This window comes from Astatotilapia calliptera, chromosome 1 (genome assembly GCF_900246225.1).
Source record: "Astatotilapia calliptera chromosome 1, fAstCal1.2, whole genome shotgun sequence".
Taxonomy (NCBI): domain Eukaryota; kingdom Metazoa; phylum Chordata; class Actinopteri; order Cichliformes; family Cichlidae; genus Astatotilapia; species Astatotilapia calliptera.
The window spans coordinates 27,790,142-27,808,235 of NC_039302.1; the positions used below are offsets into that span (position 1 = coordinate 27,790,142).

The window sequence follows — 18,094 nt, forward strand, 5'->3', positions numbered from 1 at the left end:
GTTCACACCTATAAATATCTGGGAATCCTAATTGATGACTCGCTTACCTTCAAACCACATGTAGAGAATCTTGTGAAAAACCTGAAGTTAAAACTGAGATTTTATTTTCAAAATAAGTTGTGTTTCTCTTTTAATACAAAGAAGCGGCTTGTTGCTGCAACATTCTTGCCTGTGCTGGATTATGGTGATATTCTATATATGAATGCTTCTGCTCAATGTCTTTGAATGGTTGATTCTGTGTATCATGCTTCTCTGAGGTTCATCACTAACCGTAAATTTCAGACTCACTACTGTGAGTTATACTCTCAGGTAGGATGGCCTACTTTGGTAAGTCGGAGGAACTCTCATTTATACAGTTTTATATATAAGGCGATACTTGGGTTGCTGCCTTCCTATCTATGTTCCCTGCTTGTAATGAAACATGCTGGTCGGTATTCTCTTTGTCCGCATGGTTACTTGTTGCTTTCTGTTCCATTTGCCTGAACTGAACTTGGTAAAAGAGCTTTTGTCCATTTAGCACCCTCGGCTTGGAACAAACTGCAGAAGGAATGGAAAATGACTGAATTTATTTCATTAAGTGCTTTTAAATCTAAACTATGAATCCTTGAGGCCAAGTCCATAACATGCAACTGTTTCAATTAGATTGATTGTCATTTTAACTGATTTATTTATTTATTTATTTATTTTTTATTTGAATTTTATTGAATTTTATTTTATTTTATTTGTATTCTTTCACTTATTGTTGCATGTGTGTTGTTGTTGCCTGTGTTTGAGTAATTTCTGTAACTGTGAGACACCTGCTGCTGCCTATCTTGGCCAGGTCTCCCTTGAAAAAGAGGTTTTTAATCTCAATGGGATTTTCCTGGTTAAATAAAGGTTAATAAATAAATAATCCCGTCCATAGCATAAGATATAGACATTTGCGCGTTAAATCCTCAGAACTAAGGCCCTACTGTTCCAGCTGTTATCGTCACTAGCATCAAGGGCTCTGCTAAAAAAAAGTTTTAGAAGATTAAAATGCAACTAAGCTCTGCAGTTTCTTGGGAAATACAGTTTATTGTGGTAAGATTATTGGTACTGCCATTATCTGCTGTATTGTATAGTGCAGTTTGGGGTTTAAAATTTGCCTTTCTTAAAAACATGCTTTGTGTCTTTGTAATGTTATGTAATGTAATATTAGCTGACGTCCATCCATGGATGTGCATGAGAAAGAGGCAGACAGGAGCAGCTAGGATTTAGCTTAAATACTTGAAATTATGTTGATTCATCTTAATTTTCCTGTAAACTGTAGTTTGATCTTAGCTAGAATTACTTAGCTTACTTTAATTCTGAAACTGTGTAGAAGTCCATTTCAGGCACTGCCTAACCATTTGTCTCAGACGGAGAGAAACTGAAATTTGTGGCATTTATTAAGAATACTTTCATTGCGTTAGTTGCTCTCAGAAAACCCTTGTTGGTATTTTTATAGAGCCGTTGTGTTTCAGTTAAACGCACCAGACACGACTGAACTGAAAACAAGGGCAAACTTTACATCAGAAGATGTGCGGCTCTGTGACTTTCTTTCACACATTAGTCTGACTTAGAATTATTGGTTTAAAACACCAGTCACACAAACAAAACAATGCACTGAGGCAGCAACATGTTGTTGTTTTCAGTGGAGTCTGGTGGCTTTGATCAAAAGAATTGCTTCAGTTTCTCTTCACAAAATCTGTTCAACAGCAGACCTGAAAACAATTGAAATACACCCTACAGTTAAACATGATTTTGTTAGCCAAAATATATTTTACTGCTGGTCATTCACAGTAGTACACTTAGGACAGTGTTACCAAGTTGTTATGATGCTCTGCTAAGCAATATCACAGGACAAATTGTGCAGGGAGGGAGCTGGACTACGGTTTCTAACTGAAAGAGACAGAGAGAGCAGATTCAAGCAAATCAAATGATAATATTCAAATGAATCAGATCATCAACTGTCACTGGTTTGCACCTGTGTCAGGGGAGCAGCAGTTAAAGTTTCCATGGTGATGGCATTCAGTGTGTGCACTGTAACCGACTGTCTCGAAAATGGGCTTGGCACTCACAAAATGCCTTATAAAATCCAAACTGTCTATTGTATCCACCTGCTTTAAAGCTGCTCTATTTAGCTGTGATTTTAAAAAAAATGTGCTCAGGTGTGCTATGAAAAAAATAGATTGTTTCTTCTTTTCTCCAAAAGTTATTGCTCAAATTATTACGTAAGTATATGGAAAACTTAAATTGCCCTCCTCCTACTCAAATCTTCTATATCCCAAAATTTGCATCTATTGGCTTCCAGAGAAACCACGTCTGAAAGAAAACAATTTTTTCCAATGATTTGTGGGTAAAATTATTGTCATAGAGTATAAATTTTCACCTCACCGACAGGTTAAAGAGAATTTTTCCATTAGAATTTTTCTGCTTCTGCCATTCTGTTTATTAATTAGTCCACAAATAGCTCTCTCATCCACTTGAATGGAGAGGGATTTATTTTTTTGGCAACAATTTGAAAATAATTTACATGTGTCTGAAAAAGTAAGTCATCCCACCCCCGAGCTAATCAGTTTGGTGCAAGAATTATGTCTCTGTGTCAAGCAATGTGGGAGGATAATAATAATATTAATAATGTCTTATATATATTTGTATATTCCCTGTCTCCTCCAAGATGAGTGCACCATCTTGATGAAACTTTGTATAAACATTGCCTATGGCACTGTGATGGTCAACATCTAAACTCTGTATGCAAATATTTTATCCAAACTCCATAATCATAAATATTTCTTCATTTGAAATTTCAGTTGAGCACAGAGTGGAATGTCACATTACAAGGTGTGTCACAACATAATGAATTGTAGCCTCACACTATAATGTTTCTATGGTTGTATGTTCCCTGTTTCCCACGTGTAGCATGGGGGTTTTCTAGTATTAACAAAGAATTTAACCAACACCAGAAAAGTTGCAGAAAAGGCATTCATGATTTAAAAGTCACAAAAATGAAAGAAATCTCTTCAAATGTACTTTCAAAGTATGACTGGAGAACTTGTTGAACACCACATTCCCAGCTGTCACTATGCATGTTATTAATGTGTGCTTTTTGGGCACCATGCAGTTGAAATGTTAGTGGATTGTGGTTATATAGCAAAATTGCCTGACTTTTGCAGAAGTGTGACAGTTAATGTTGATTTGTGACAAACTCCCTTTTTGTCAGACTACAAAACAAACTGTACCTTGAGCCTCAGGAGCTATGAGTTGCAGAAAACATGGAATCTGCAGTTCGTTGAGCAAAGAGATCTTACAGATTTTTATGCTCTGGCTGTCTACATTCTAGTAGGAAGAAAGCTGGAAACCTTGAGGCACCCCATGTGCCTCCCCTCTTAGATAACACAAGGTTAAAGTTGTTGTGCTGTGCTGCAGAATATATTTCAAGTTGCAAAATTCCTCATGCCTGTACTTCTCATGCCACTTACACTTTTGTGGTGAATACCCCAACAGAGCAAAAGTTTATTTTAAGAGATTACGACACTCACAAACTGGTTCTACATTCAAGTATCCCCAGTACATTTCAGGAATTTAAAAGATATTTTGAATTTCAGGAGTGTTTGAAGGATAAATTTGTGGAGTTTTTCACTTGGAGCTCCATTAAAGAAGTACAAGACAAACCCACACTAAAAGTTCTGATAACCACTTATGAGGACTTCAAGAAGAAAAATAATGACATGTTCATTTGTGTGCTCATGTGGTTCACAAGAAACCATTGGTGGTTAAAAGCTGTTGTCTTCTTTAAAAAAAAAAACCGTTGGAATTATTTAAAATAGTAAATGACCGCCTAAAATTGTAAAAAAAAAAAAACAATAACAATTTTTAAAAAAATCCTTGTATGTTATTGTAGCACTTACAATTTTTAATTTCCATTAATTTCCACTTTTAAAAGACTGGCATTTTGTTGTTGTTTTATCCCTGCCTTTAATGTGCTTTGAGATCAAGAGATCAGCAAGGTCAAATTTTTTTTTGACATTTTTATTTTTACTCAGAAAACGACTAATAAAATTTGTTCTTTACATTTTTAGGGCAATGCTTATTTATAAATCACTTAAAGGTTTCAGGATTCAGAATCCTTTCACTGCAATGTCTCTCTCTTACATCACTGCTACAACCTAACCTAGCAATGATACATAACCTCTGAATAATCTGTAATTATTATCTTTCAGTGTTCTGTCACACACACACACACACACACACAGAGAGAGAGAGAGAGAGAGTTTCACAATACCAAAAAACCCACAGCAAGCCAAGTCAACAAAATATAATTTCACTGTGTTATTTAATTCATGACGTCAAAGCCGTGATGATGGGAAGCAATAAAAAATCCAGCATATAAAGAATAAGATACAAAGAATGAGAGTATATGAAACCCACAATTTCAAAATGAAATGAAGGACTAAATTAGTGCCCATAAAGGCGCATGTTAGGAAGTCACTCACTGCTTTCTCACTGAAGATCAGTCACTGTCATCTCAGAGTCCTGTTGCCTAGGTAACTCTCTAAAGTACTTGCCACACTCTTATATGTCAGTCAGCGGCGTCTTTGGCTCTCATTGGTAGTTGCTTCAGTTGCCTGCCTCGAAGTTGAGAGAAGTTTTACCCACTTTTCTTCACCAGACGTTATTTTAGCTTTGAGAGTAAAGTGACACAGAGCAGCTAAATAGGATTTAAGACACGTTTGTGAAGACAGACAACCACAGCACAAAAAACAACGATAGCCACTTTTCTTTGTACCAAACCAGTAGATAATTGATACGATTGGTTAGTGATGTTTATATATAATGTGCAACTGGGTAGTACTTGTGTTGGAAACCCAATACATGGTAATGATTTGTAGGACTTTACTGTGCACTGAATAATAAATACAGGCTGAGTGCACTGGGAACCTGGTGTAATAACAATAACACTGAGCAGGCTTCAGTGAGTAGAACTAAGTATGTGTGTTTGTGTGGTAAGCCTGGATGGCTGAACCCAAACCTCAAACCAAGCTGGTTTTCCTTTATACTAGTGTTTAGTTTCAGTGGTACCTTATTTTGCCAATTCAATTAACTTCCATCAATAGATACGAGGTACAAACAATACCCCCACCACTTGCTTTGTTTCTGGCGAAAAAATATCCAGCATATGAAGAAATCAATATTTTGAAGCCGCAGCTTGAGAGATCATCTGAGCGGAGAAGCAGCCAGTGATAAACCCTGCAGGGAGACAGACATTCTCAGGTTTCAGTGTGCAAGTAGAAATGCTTGTGTAATAGCAAAAACAGAAAATCTCACTGACAGATGCACTTTAGTGCTGTCTAAATATTTAGGCTTTTATTTTGGTATAGTGTAATTCGAAAAAACTGCTTTGGCTATATTAGGTTTGTACTGTGAGAACAGACTGCATCTGGATCATGGTATACAATCCATTGTCGTTGAGACCGCTGATCTGCTTGTTTCTCGAATTGAAACTATTTATTAGGTAAGCAATTGTACGTATAGAGGGCTCAGTATTTCACTGAACCCATAGTGAGGTCACGAGTCATTCAGCAATGTGAACAGCTGCCGTGTCAAGTGTTAACTGTTCCAGCTGTGTTTCCTCCCAAGACGATACACTAAAGTTCTTCTCACACCCAATCATGGGCACAGATACATGGTCACTTCACTGTTGAAAAGCAGATACAGTGAATTAAAGAATTAAGACAAGCAGACACACAAATCTAACTCAGTAAAGTATATTCTGATGCTCCATAGGGAACTCTGGATTTCTGCTCAGTTTGAATTGTATAATTATTTAACTCAGAGCCAACTATCTAAGTGGAAGACACGTTAAATGGCCTCGGGGCCAATTCAAACCCAGGTTTCTTCATTACTTTAATTGCATATGTGCCACCTGTTAAACCAAGTGAGCTAAACCAGCACCTGGAAGTTGGTATGTTATGTAATGACTAATGAGTTTCTATTCAGTTAATAAGATTAGTTGTTTGTGCTAAAAAACAAACACCAAGCAATGTCCTTCAGAACGTCCTAATCAAAATAGAGACTTTCTTAGTGCTTTTCTCCAATTTTATTTAAAAAAAACCCACATTAAATATAATCAGAAACTTAAAAGCTGATGAGATTTTGTGATTTTTGTTTAAAAAAAATCACAAAACCATCATTTGGCTAAGTAATTAATCACCTAATCATTTCAACTCTAAATGGTTTCAAAACTTCTAAGTTAACACCTCTTTCTCTATTTGTCAACTTCTTTGCACCTCATGCGGTAACTGAGGAGCACTGAAATTTTTATAAAGTGATGAGCTATGAAGCTTAACATGTATACTTTTTAAAAATAGTTTGCTGTGCACATATTCTCACAACCAGTGTAACGACAATTGAAAGGGAAAAGAGACGAACATGGGAGCAGAACAGAGAATAAAGGATAAAGAATGAGAGAGGGGGCGTATCGGTGCAGTCCCTCATGCCTCCTGCTCTATGTACAGTGCTCATTCATCCCATTCTGGCTTCCTCCAATCACAAAGCAGCTTTCTTGCATGTGGGGCCTCCCAGCAGCGTGGGGCCTCCACATGGCTATGTCAAGTGCCAGACCCTTTTGCATGAGTCAACAAAGCAAGCAATAAAACCAACATGGGAGTAACACGGGAGATCCAAGTCGGGATCTATTTATTCACACAGCAGACAGTAAACTTACAGGAGAGGACTTCATGGTAACATCCGTGGTGATGGTATGAAAACAGACTAAATGCAGACAGGAGATGATACACCTGCAAGGTAGTTAAAAAAAAACACAACCACGAAAAAACTAACTCTTTCTTTGATGCTTCTTTTTCAAGTGAAGCACATGTTACATTAAAATGCTCATGCACAAGGATCAGGGTTGAGCATCTCACACTATGTCATGATGATGAATGAGACTGTTATGTGGCGCTACCTGGTACACGCACTGAAGAAGGACAGACTGCACTGAGCAAGCGTCACGGATTACGCTCGCACCAGGATTCTCAGTAATGACATCTCCGTCACAGAAGAGATGTGCTGTGATCTTTAAATAATATAGTGCATTTGAATGAGAACTAAAGGGTGTGAATACTCAGTATGAATTCACAAATGACTGTTCAAGAGATTCCTAAATGTATGCTCTCTATTGTGTGATGGCAGAATATATTATTGAGTAATCTAGGAACTAAAGTTCAGCCCTGCTTTGAATTTCTAGTGGAGCTTTTCCCACCGTGGTAGGCACTCAGTATCACTATAACTCTACAGATAAACCAGCATCTTCCCACCTACATGGCCACCTTTAGTGTAACTCCTCCACTCTCATGTGACCAAGCATACAGCCGGGAGGAATGGAAGGAATGTGAATGCAGGTTGGTTAATCAAGTGAGCACAACGCGACCACTGACACTGTCATAAAAATGAGCACAGGAATAAAAAGAAGCTTGCCAGTGTGATAAGTAGAACTACGATCTAGTGGTCATCATTTAGTGTGGCTAAAGGTTCAAGTTTGCACAACACCTTAAGTCACTTACTTTGACCTGAGTAGCTCGTATTCCATTATGTATATCAATTACACTATGAGGTAAACCTCAGTGACCTAGTAAGCTAACAGGATAAAATTACCAGTTCTATATAGCATTGCAGTAAAGTCTCTATAATAACAGGTAGTAGTGTTGCTGGACAACAAATCAGAAAGAGCCTGATTTACTTAGATTTGATTTCCATATGTAACGGAGGTAAAACTCACTGGAAAAGCTTATATAAGAGAGAATTACTTTGAGCTCTTCACAATATATGTTTTACTGTAAGTTGTGAATTTTTTTACATGACTAAATATAATAAAACAAATACTGTATGTTCTACTTCAGATGATGAAAGAAAATATTCTATAACCTAAATGGTTACTATCTAAAATTAGGTTTAACCATATTGTAACGTAAGCCAGAAATGGAAAAAGACAGAGAAACTATGGACACTTAAAGTAAAATCATATAATTTCATCTCACACGTTGATGTCTGTTGCAGGCTCAAGATAGAGAAAGCAAATATTATTTGATCTATAAACTGTTCTTTTATAATACACATATGTATTCTTGGTGAAATTAACACCTCATTAGTTTACAAGGTCTTGTTATTAGATGTTTTAAGAGGTCACGCTATTCATAACTGAGCAAAAGCAAAAACAAAATACATTCTCACAATAACAACCCAACCCAAAAGAGCAAATCATTTGAATGCATAGCAGACAAAATCAAGCTCAAGGCTTCCTCTCCTTTCATGCAAAGATTTCTGTGCTTAAGATTGCTTTTCTGGCAGCATGAATAGGCACACACAGGGCAGCACAAATAAAAAAAATCAACATATTCACTACACAAATATACCCAGCTGAAACCCAGCCCAGGGCATCTTTAAATAATATGCATCCTAATTTAGCATCTGCTCTCTGGGGACGGGATCAGGATGCACACACAAATCGCAGCTGACACACCCACGCTTACACACAAGTGAGCGAAGCAGGCACACCGGGTGCACTTTATGTACCTTTAGCAAACACACACACGCGCAGATACTTAATTTAACGCTAATGTATAATTAGGTAGTCTCAGCAAGCACTGCTGTCCAACATGCTTAGATTTGTACCTCTCAAGAGAACTGCATACATATATTCACAGAAATATTGAAAGAGAAAACCAGAACATTTGTCCTTAAAAGTACTATTTTACATAATTTACAATTAAATCAGAAATTGCAACTTCATGCAATTACATGAAGGCACAACAGTGATGTTTTAAGAAAGATTGTATATACAAGATTGTGTATGCACAGACATTTATAATAATGTTAAAGCTGTTCCACCCATAGCAGTAACAGTGCAGCAAATTGCTAAAGTCCTTCTCCAGATGGCTTGCATCCATCTCCAAAACCAGTGCTTAATATTTTGTAGGTGCCATTATACTGCAGGTTTAACAACTGTCTCTAAGGTGTCCTTACAACAAAACAGAGGTGAATGCACTCTATACATTAAAGATGATGCTAGAGTTTAGGAGAGGCATAGGTGAACATCCCTAGGAGACCTAAAAGTGCAGGTCAGCATCGACTCCATCATAAAACAACCTTGCAGGAAATAAATCATGGGTTTCTTAAAGTTTTATGTTTTTTTGAAGTACGTACGTTAAATCATCCACTTCAGCTAAAGTTGTGATAGAAGTTGGATACAAAAAAACTCCAGATTCAACTCAAAAGTGCGACAAATAGTGCAGTGATAAATAAAAAATGACCTAGAACTGAAGAAAGACCTAGAGATCCTGTGTTTGTGTGTGTCTGACAGCCAAATCTTTGTGAGCTGCTCAACCTAACAGCAAACTCAGGATAATCTTTTAAAGAAATAATGAAACTGTCTCCTTTTTTTAATCTGAGTTGGCAAAAATTTTGTGTGTTGTTTCATGATACCCGGACTGTCATGAAAAATGTCATTCAACTTCATCACAGTCAGTGATGCAACATCTGTGACGGTGATGACTTCCCTGTGCAGGAAATGGAACTTTGTGATTGGAGTTATAATGTGAATTTTATATCTAAAAAAAACCCCCAATCTGTACTCTGCAAACTTCATAACAGACTTCTTACTGTGAGTCAGTGCCAAGCTGAAAATCTCTCCCCTTTGTGTAACTTTACATCACCATGACATTTAAGCTAGACAATGGACTTTGCACCACAGTACCCTGTTGCAGTGTGTGAAATAAACTGTTGACTTAAAAAAAAAATCCCTCCCACCACTATTCTTAGCACCGCAAACTCATTTAAGCAATAAGAGTTTTGCAGTAAAATTTCTATCATGAAAATATTAACTTTGTAACAAGCTGCTGAGATGACTCTGTCTGACCTGAGCATATTGGTGGAAAAAATCTGTTATTTGTTTTGGGGGGTTTTGAAACTGTGAAACTGACAATTCAAATGATTCCTAGAGAAATAAATCCATCCTCTGTTTCAGCATACGAGGTTCTTCTAAAGATTGCTCATTCAGGTAGTCTACAGAGATTTTTGAACTAAGCCAAAAATAAGACATCTACAATGAGGAAGTGCTGGTGGGCTGGCTTGGAGCCTTCAAAGGTATGCCAAGAGCATATCAGAGATGTTTGCTTATTTGTACAGTTTTTCTTACACGACTCCTTACACGGTTGTTTTGGGGGCTCCTTTATGAGCACTAGTAAGGTCAACATTACTACTGTAGCTTTCTATATAAGGTAACATTAGGTTAATACAGGGATGAGAAAGCTGTGGTAACTATAAAATAACCACACACATTAATTACTGCCAGTTTTGGCAAAGTCTAATAAGTGGAGAAGCCTGCAGCTTTTCACTGTAAACTTTAGGTCAGTGGTTCCGTAACCTCAGGGTTCATATTTCTTAGTCAGTCATAAATAACCTAGGCTCGTTTATCTTCTTTGATTGAACTTATTTGTAATAAAAAATCAGGTTGTTTTAAAATAAAACAAAGAGTCTATACAAGCCTCATCAGGTTAAATGTTAACTTTCATGATGGTATAATTAGAAAAACACTGAACAAGTATGACTTGCTTTCAATATTTGCCTCTAAAAATAAGAAAAGCACAGCTTAGGTCTGAAAAGCTGCATCTGAACAAACCACAAGACTTCTGGAAATGTGTTCTTTAGACAGATGAAACCAAAGTGGAGACCAAAGTTTCACCATAATCAAAATGCTATGTGTGATAAAAACCAAGCACAGTTTATCAACACAAACACCTCATACCATCTGTCAAGCATGGTGCCGGTGATCATTTGAGCTTGTTCTGCAGCCACAGGACCTGGGGGCACCTAACATTCATTGAGTTAACCACAAACTTCTCTGTATACCAAAGTAATATAGAGTTAAATGTGGGACCGTTTGCCCAACAACTATAGCTTGGCCAACTTGTTTGTTGAAAAAAATTACTCTAACCAATCATTTTTTAAATGTATTAATTGACATTATAGGGTGCCGAGCTGTCATAGGAGCTATGCAGTCAGTAGGAATTAACAGCTAAAACTACAGCTCCCCTAGGCTTCAATTTACAGGCTTTACAGCAAGTTTAACTTTATTGTTTAGCTGTCGAGTCAACATTTCTATTGCTTAACTTTGTTTCTACTGCTCTCACAGAATTGTTTTCAGCTGAAGCACATCCTTGGATTTGACAAGAAAGCACTAAAAACCTTGTCAGCACCAAACAGCAGACACGTGGTTTGGTGAACAAAGAGGAACATTTTCTTCTTGAGTGAGTGGAAACTAAAAACTAAACTAAAAGAGACTAAAAGTTGGGCTTACATTCACCAGATGATGCAACTTCAAATGATAAAGTTGCTCCATAAATTGTGTCAAATGAATTAAATCATTAAATTAATCTGACTGGGTAGTTTAATGGGTATGATACAGTACATGATGTAAATACACCTTGTTTTGATTAGCCTTAAGTCTTCTAGATATACACAAAACAGTGCTTCAAAATAAAAGCCCTACAACTTTTTTAAATCTTGGAACTCATTTGAACCAAAACTCATGAGCCACTCACAATCTACTTTGGGTCCAGCAGTTAGGAAACAATTCTCTAGCATACTTCAGCAAAATTTTAGAACATTTCTGGTCAATGTATCCAAATCAGTGATACAGTTTGTACTGTGAATGTACTGTGTCTACCTCTGTGTTTACACATTTGCTTGGTATGTGCTGACTTCTGTCCTGCAGGCACACTGGCTTTCACCCATAAAAATCAGGACAAGCAGTTTAAAGAATAATGGTGATTGATATAAGAAGAGAACATGTAAAAAAAAAAAACAACTTTCCTGCCTAATCAAGGCTTATGCTACTCTGTAACAAGTGCAGGGGACTGATGTAGGATGTCTAACTACATATGACAAAGTGGAGAAGCATTACAAAACTTCCTAGTGCAAAGATTTCCATTTAATAGGACCTGTAAAATGGTAAATTAACTCAAGTGTCATTCTTAGTCAGTGCCTAGGCTTCATTATGCCCTTTTCACTGTGTTTATATTCATCAAGTGCTTATAAAAAAGGGTAAATGCATTACAATAGTCAGATTCATTTGCTCATAAAGTCTTTCAGGACTGTGGATGTTGTTTAATTGTGTCTATTAATAACTGTGCAGTATTCTATGACTGTGAACACACAGACACATGGGCAATCTGGCTTCATTCATTTGCTTCTGATGTGTTAAGTGAAGCTGACAGATTTGCCTTTGATCTTTAGAAAGTACAAAACAATTCATTTGTACATGCAGACATGGCCCTTGCCCTCAAGCATACCCCTTTAGCTTCTGTCATTCTATCCATGGCCCAGAATTAACACTAACCTCTATTCAGGAACAACCTCAGGTCCCATAAACACCATCATCCACAACAGTAATGTATACAGTAATGTACTTCCTAAACATAGCAAAATTCACACAGAGGGGAAAATGACGGAGTTGTTTACTTATCTTGATGACAAAAAGTATAATTATTTGGTAATAACACATAATAAGAAACCTTTTAAAGCAGCGGTCCCCAACCTTTTTTGCGCTACGGACCGGTTTATGCCCGACAATATTTTCATGGACCGGCCTTTAAGGTGTCGCGGATAAATACAACAAAATAAAACTAATACCTGTACCGAAAAAAAGAAAATTTATTCATAACACATGTGAAAAGACCGAGGAAAACCGAGTAAACAATAAAAACGATAACAAAATAACGCTGAAAACTGATAAAAACCCTGAAAACCATACATTTCGCACCTGAACCTCAACTCTCGCGGCCCGGTACCAAACGAGTCACGGACCAGTACCGGTCCGAGGCCCGGGGGTTGGGGACCGCTGTTTTAAAGCATGTTGCTATCAGCAGTGCTAATAATTACAATTGTAGGATTTGATGACAAATGTTAAATATCACAATGGATCTTTAAATGTGAGGTTTTTGTTGATGCAATTGATGCAAAATACTTACAAATGTATGATTTTATTGAAATGTTTGAACTGCCTAATCCCAAAATGTCCAAACTCATAACTTTGCTGATATCACTGTACAAATAAATCAACCTTTTCCCAACTCTTATCATACATAACCTCCACACCAATCAGTATTTACTTGCAAAAGATTTCATCATCTCACTGTGACTGCCCACAAGTGTGGCACTCACTCTCTTGTCAAGAAGATCTCAACAGAAGTTATTCCTTATTCTGTATATTCTGGAATCTTCGAGGCTTGGTAATCTAGCTCTATAGCATTTGTACCCTCTGACCTCTTACTGCTATATCAGATGGAAGTCAAGGAGGCACACCTCTAAGTGGCCTGCTTCTTAAGGCCATCATGTACATAATTGAAGAATGAGTAATGGAGCTTGTGTGTTGAAACTACAGTATCTCAGAGGTAAGTGATGTCTGCCTGGATACAAGCATGGTTCTCATATACATGCATTCCATTACACTTGACTTTTCACTGCCACACCAATCCACCAAGCACCAAACTGCCTTATTTCTCATCACTGTTGGTAGCAATCACTGCAGGCCATAACATACCACAGCAGCAACAGGAAACCTTTCTGCAACTCCCACCAAAGGATAAACTACACAAGCTGAGACTAAAGTAAAGAAAGAGGCATAGTTTTCATGTAAGTTTACGGTGATATTAATAGCTTGTGTATTAGTGCCACTTTCCAGATGGAACTTTATGGTGGATCAAAATACCCCAACATGGAGACTGAATGCAGCCTCAAAGCATAACAGAGCCTCCACTGTGTTTTGCACAGTGATGATTGTAGACACTTACTGCTACACCTCTCTCCTGACCTCTTCTGTACATATTCATGATGATGACTCGAACCAAAGTTTTTCCTCCCTAACACCTGTTACCAACAATTTTCATATGAGTTCTTCTGTAATTTGGGATGCTTCAGCCTCTTCTCCTTTTTTTCTCTTTCACAGCATCCACAATATGCTGAGACATGCCTATTTTGTGGCAAATAACACTTTCAGAATCACTTTGCTGTTGCAAAAATACAATTTTCTGCCTATCAATCTGTGTTGTCTTTGGCATTTTTATAGATTTGACTAATTGTAAAAAAAAAAACTTTCACATGCCACTCTAACCTGCTCCCAAAATGTTTAATCTGTCCACACTGCCACACACATACATACATGGCAGGAGTTACATACTTTCTCATGTCTGACTAGGAGTTACAGTACCCACTGATTTCCAATCCTCTGCAAGAATTTCAGTTTCAGTCCATGTGTTTATCTTATAATCCAAACTCTCTGATGAACAAGATGGAAACAGATTATGAAATTCTGATATGATGCTCTTCTTGAGCTGAATGTTGCCTCAGTGATTTCATACAGAAATGTTCTGACATGTTAGACAGTCATTAGACAAAAATCAGAAAGTTGGGCTTTGGAATAAAAGGTTTTAAGGAAATCAAATGTTCTATCTTTTTTGTTTCCTGACCACTGGTAAGCATTTTACTTTATTGTTCAGACTGCTTCCATCAGGAAGGAGGTTCTGCAGCATCCGGTCCCGTACCAGCAGACTGAGAGACAGCTTCTTCCATCAGGCCATCAGACTGCTGAACACGTCATAGACACCTCAGCTTCACTACTGGAACTTCAACATTATGCACTCCACACTGTATATAAATGCCACTTGTTTTGCACATATTCAACTCTGTATATTTTATATATTTTATTATTATTATTATTATTATTATTATTATTTTATTTTATTTTTTTACTATTTAATTTGTAAAAATGTGTATACACACACACACACACACACACACACACACACACATAGGAAAATATTTAGTATACACATCCAGAAATGCATACACTATTATATATTGTACATATATTTATTAGTTTCAGGTTGGCCATTCTTGTATTTTGCTCGTTTGTGTTGTTGTGTTTGCACATCTCTGTTGCTTGTGGGGCTCGCACACAAGAATTTCACTCGCATGTGCTGTGCCAGTGTGCCTGCACATGTGATGTGACAATAAAAAGTGATTTGATTTGTGATTTGATTTGATTTATAAGAGCCACTCGTGTTCTGCGCTGGTCTTTTGTCATGTAAATCCGGTGACCAGACAGTCTCTCACCGGCTCATCGCCACCACTGTTAGCATTTTCCTCTTCAACCAGCCACAGCAGTTATTAGGAAATAAACTTTTTGCTGTACAGCTATCATATTCATTATGATGCATCCATCTTTAGATTTCTATAGATCATACAGCAATCTATAAATATGTAGAATACTTTTGATGATGTTACACTGTCTTCAAAAACCTCTCCCTCAACTTTTCTGAGCCATGCAGAGGGGGAAGCCATAACGTCCTTGCGCACATCAGTGCACCGTAACAGAAAAAGTCCCCCCCCCCCCCCCCCCCCCCCAGCAGCAGAACATGAAACAGTGGTGTGCTGCAGGACATAATTCTATTTCTGAACGCACAAGCCCATCACACATGTTGTTATTGTGAGTCCGATTCCCTGGTTTGGATCCCAAACTTCCCACGGTCGCTTCAAAGCCCCTGGCCGCCCTGTGGCAACATTCAACAACACTGTGGCTACTCCTTGGGCAATGTGCTGCAACTTCCCATCGCCAAAGCTTTCCAGCGCGTCCTGAGAGAGATACCAATGAAGTACCCTAACAAAACACCCCTACATCGTGGGGATTAGAGAGGCCAAATGAGGTGAACACTGAATACGGAGGGGATATTGCACAAACTGTGCAAGGTGCAGATTCACCCAGTAGCTCATATCTGTTATCGCAGTCTACTTATGTTCTGAGTAACTGCACTTCAGAGTAATACGAGAGGTCCGCTGGCTCACACATGCACCATACAAGAAAAAAAGAAAAAAAGAAGAAGAAGATTTAAGTGAGCGCTTTACCTTGCTTGGATGGACCACAAAACAGCGAAAGAAGACAGAACAGCCAAATTGTACTCTCCACCGCCATGTACAGCCTTTGATTTCCACCAGTGGGGTAGCAGCTTGAGTCTATACAACAGCTATACCGTTATAGCGACATTCATATGCTGGAATCCGCTATTGTCTCCGCCGGTGCGTAAAGGAGTCTCTGAGAATGTTTAGGGTTCTTTGGTTAACAGTCTCCCTGGTTTTCCTAACAATAAGGTTGCATTAGTCGGGGGAGAGCCGTCGTGTCTCTCGGCGCTTCAACGCCATGTTGCGAACGAATGTTAAGTGTGTGTTGGCCGCGGGTCCTAACACAGCACACACACACACACGTGCGCGCACTTTCACGCACACGCACGTTCACCAGACACTGGCTGGCTGGTCGTCGCTGGAGTCCTGAAAAGCTGTCGGTGATTTTAACACACCCTTACTTCGTCCTTTTTTCAGCCCCATGCTTTCCACTAAGACTTTATTGGTCCGGAGCGAATGCGTTGTGAAAAGCACCTGAAACATCAAATCTTTCGAAATACATGTTTATTCCAGGCGTCCTCTCTCTCTCTCTCTCTCTCTCTCTCTCTCTCTCTCTCTCTCTCTCTCTCTCTCTCTCTCTCTCTCTCTCTCTCTCTCTTTCTGTCTAAAATGATGAATTCGTTAGAGTTATGCCACAGTCTCTGCAAGAGAAACACCAAGTGTGGAGAATGGTCTGGCTAAGTGGTTATCTGTAATGACTGCTAATGCGTTGCCCTGAATGAACCCGATGTCGGAGCCACTTGGGATGTTTATGTGCGCTCATACATCAAAATACACATCAAACGTTAACCTTAATCATGCAACATCTACACTCAGTCATTCATGCACGCAGTATTTCTTCGTTTTTAATTATTTTTCTCCATTTCTTGTGTGTGTGTGTGTGTGTGTGTGTGTGTGTGTGTGTGTGTGTGTGTGTGTGTGTGTGTGTGTGTGTGTGTGTGTGCGTGCGTGTGCACCTTTGTTACCTACTGAATGAACGCCCGTGTGTGATAAAGCTGGTCAGTGTAAAGAAAAAATGGAGAGCTGGAGAGACAAATGTGCACCCAAAGCAAGTGCAGCCAAGAGGAGGAGGTGAGGAGGAGGAGGGGGCGTTGGTGGTGTGCATCCCAATCAATCAAACAGCTCGCCTCCTGCTCCGGGTACTGGGGGAACCACTGACTTCTGCATGCAAACACATAGCAGGAGCCAGCTGGAGCCCAGCCTTCCCGGAGCAGACAAAGACTCGCCTCGTGCAGCGCGCTCAGCATCACTGACACCAGCAGCATCCGCACATACACTACCATACAGAGAAGCGCTGAAGGAAAAACATAAATAAAAAGCACATGCTTTACCTGTTACATGTGGCTATACAGCAGTCCGAGTTCACGCTATAGCTGCTAATTACACTGTAAAAATCCATAGCGCCACATGTAACATTTGATGTGACATAAACTGCTAAATTGCTTGCTTGAATGAAAAAGAAATACCACCGTGATTCATTGTGGGCTCAGCTTATTCCATAATGTGTGGTTTCAAAGATATAGTTGACTCTCAAACAGGATCTACAATATATATACAAAGGATTCTTTCTATAGAGGAAAGACAAGCAATCATAAAAGGCTGTAATGAAGGACTTCCCTTTGGTAATAATATCTTGCCCAGCCAGATTTCTGCTCTCAGTGTATTCATTTAATACTGATGGGAGATTGATTTGAGCTGATGAAATGAAATGGGATGGATGTATTTCCCAGGTGTCTGATTAAAGCAAATGTCTGGGCCATCGGATTATGTGATTGCACTGGAAAACTAATAGCACCGCTGTGTCCTCTGTGATTGTGGTCAAGCTGCAATTTCCCTGCTTTTCCCTTTTCCTTCCCAGCTGCTCTGAAATGATGAACACAAACTACCAGCTTCTTGCTAATTAAGAGTTTTGGATATGTGCCTCCATCAGTGACACTGTGTATGTGTGCTGAATGTGGACCTCTTATCAAATGAAAGCAGTGTGTGTGTGCTTAGCAAAACATGATTATACAATACACCTGTTTGTTGCATAATTCAACATTCATAAGTCTTACCTGGTGGAAGGGATGATCCCCTTTGC

General features: G+C 38.6%; 1 protein-coding gene across 1 annotated transcript in view; it reads right to left on the reverse strand.

Annotated features, from left to right (window-relative positions):
- igdcc4 (immunoglobulin superfamily, DCC subclass, member 4) overlaps positions 1 to 16,521 on the reverse strand; it is a 56,910-nt gene extending 40,389 nt beyond the window's left edge. The window contains exon 1 of the mRNA XM_026172734.1: positions 15,961 to 16,521. Coding sequence (XP_026028519.1) covers positions 15,961 to 16,027 — 67 coding nt within the window. The 5' untranslated portion in view covers positions 16,028 to 16,521. The remainder of the gene's footprint in view (positions 1 to 15,960) is intronic.
- Positions 16,522 to 18,094: the final 1,573 nt, after the last annotated feature.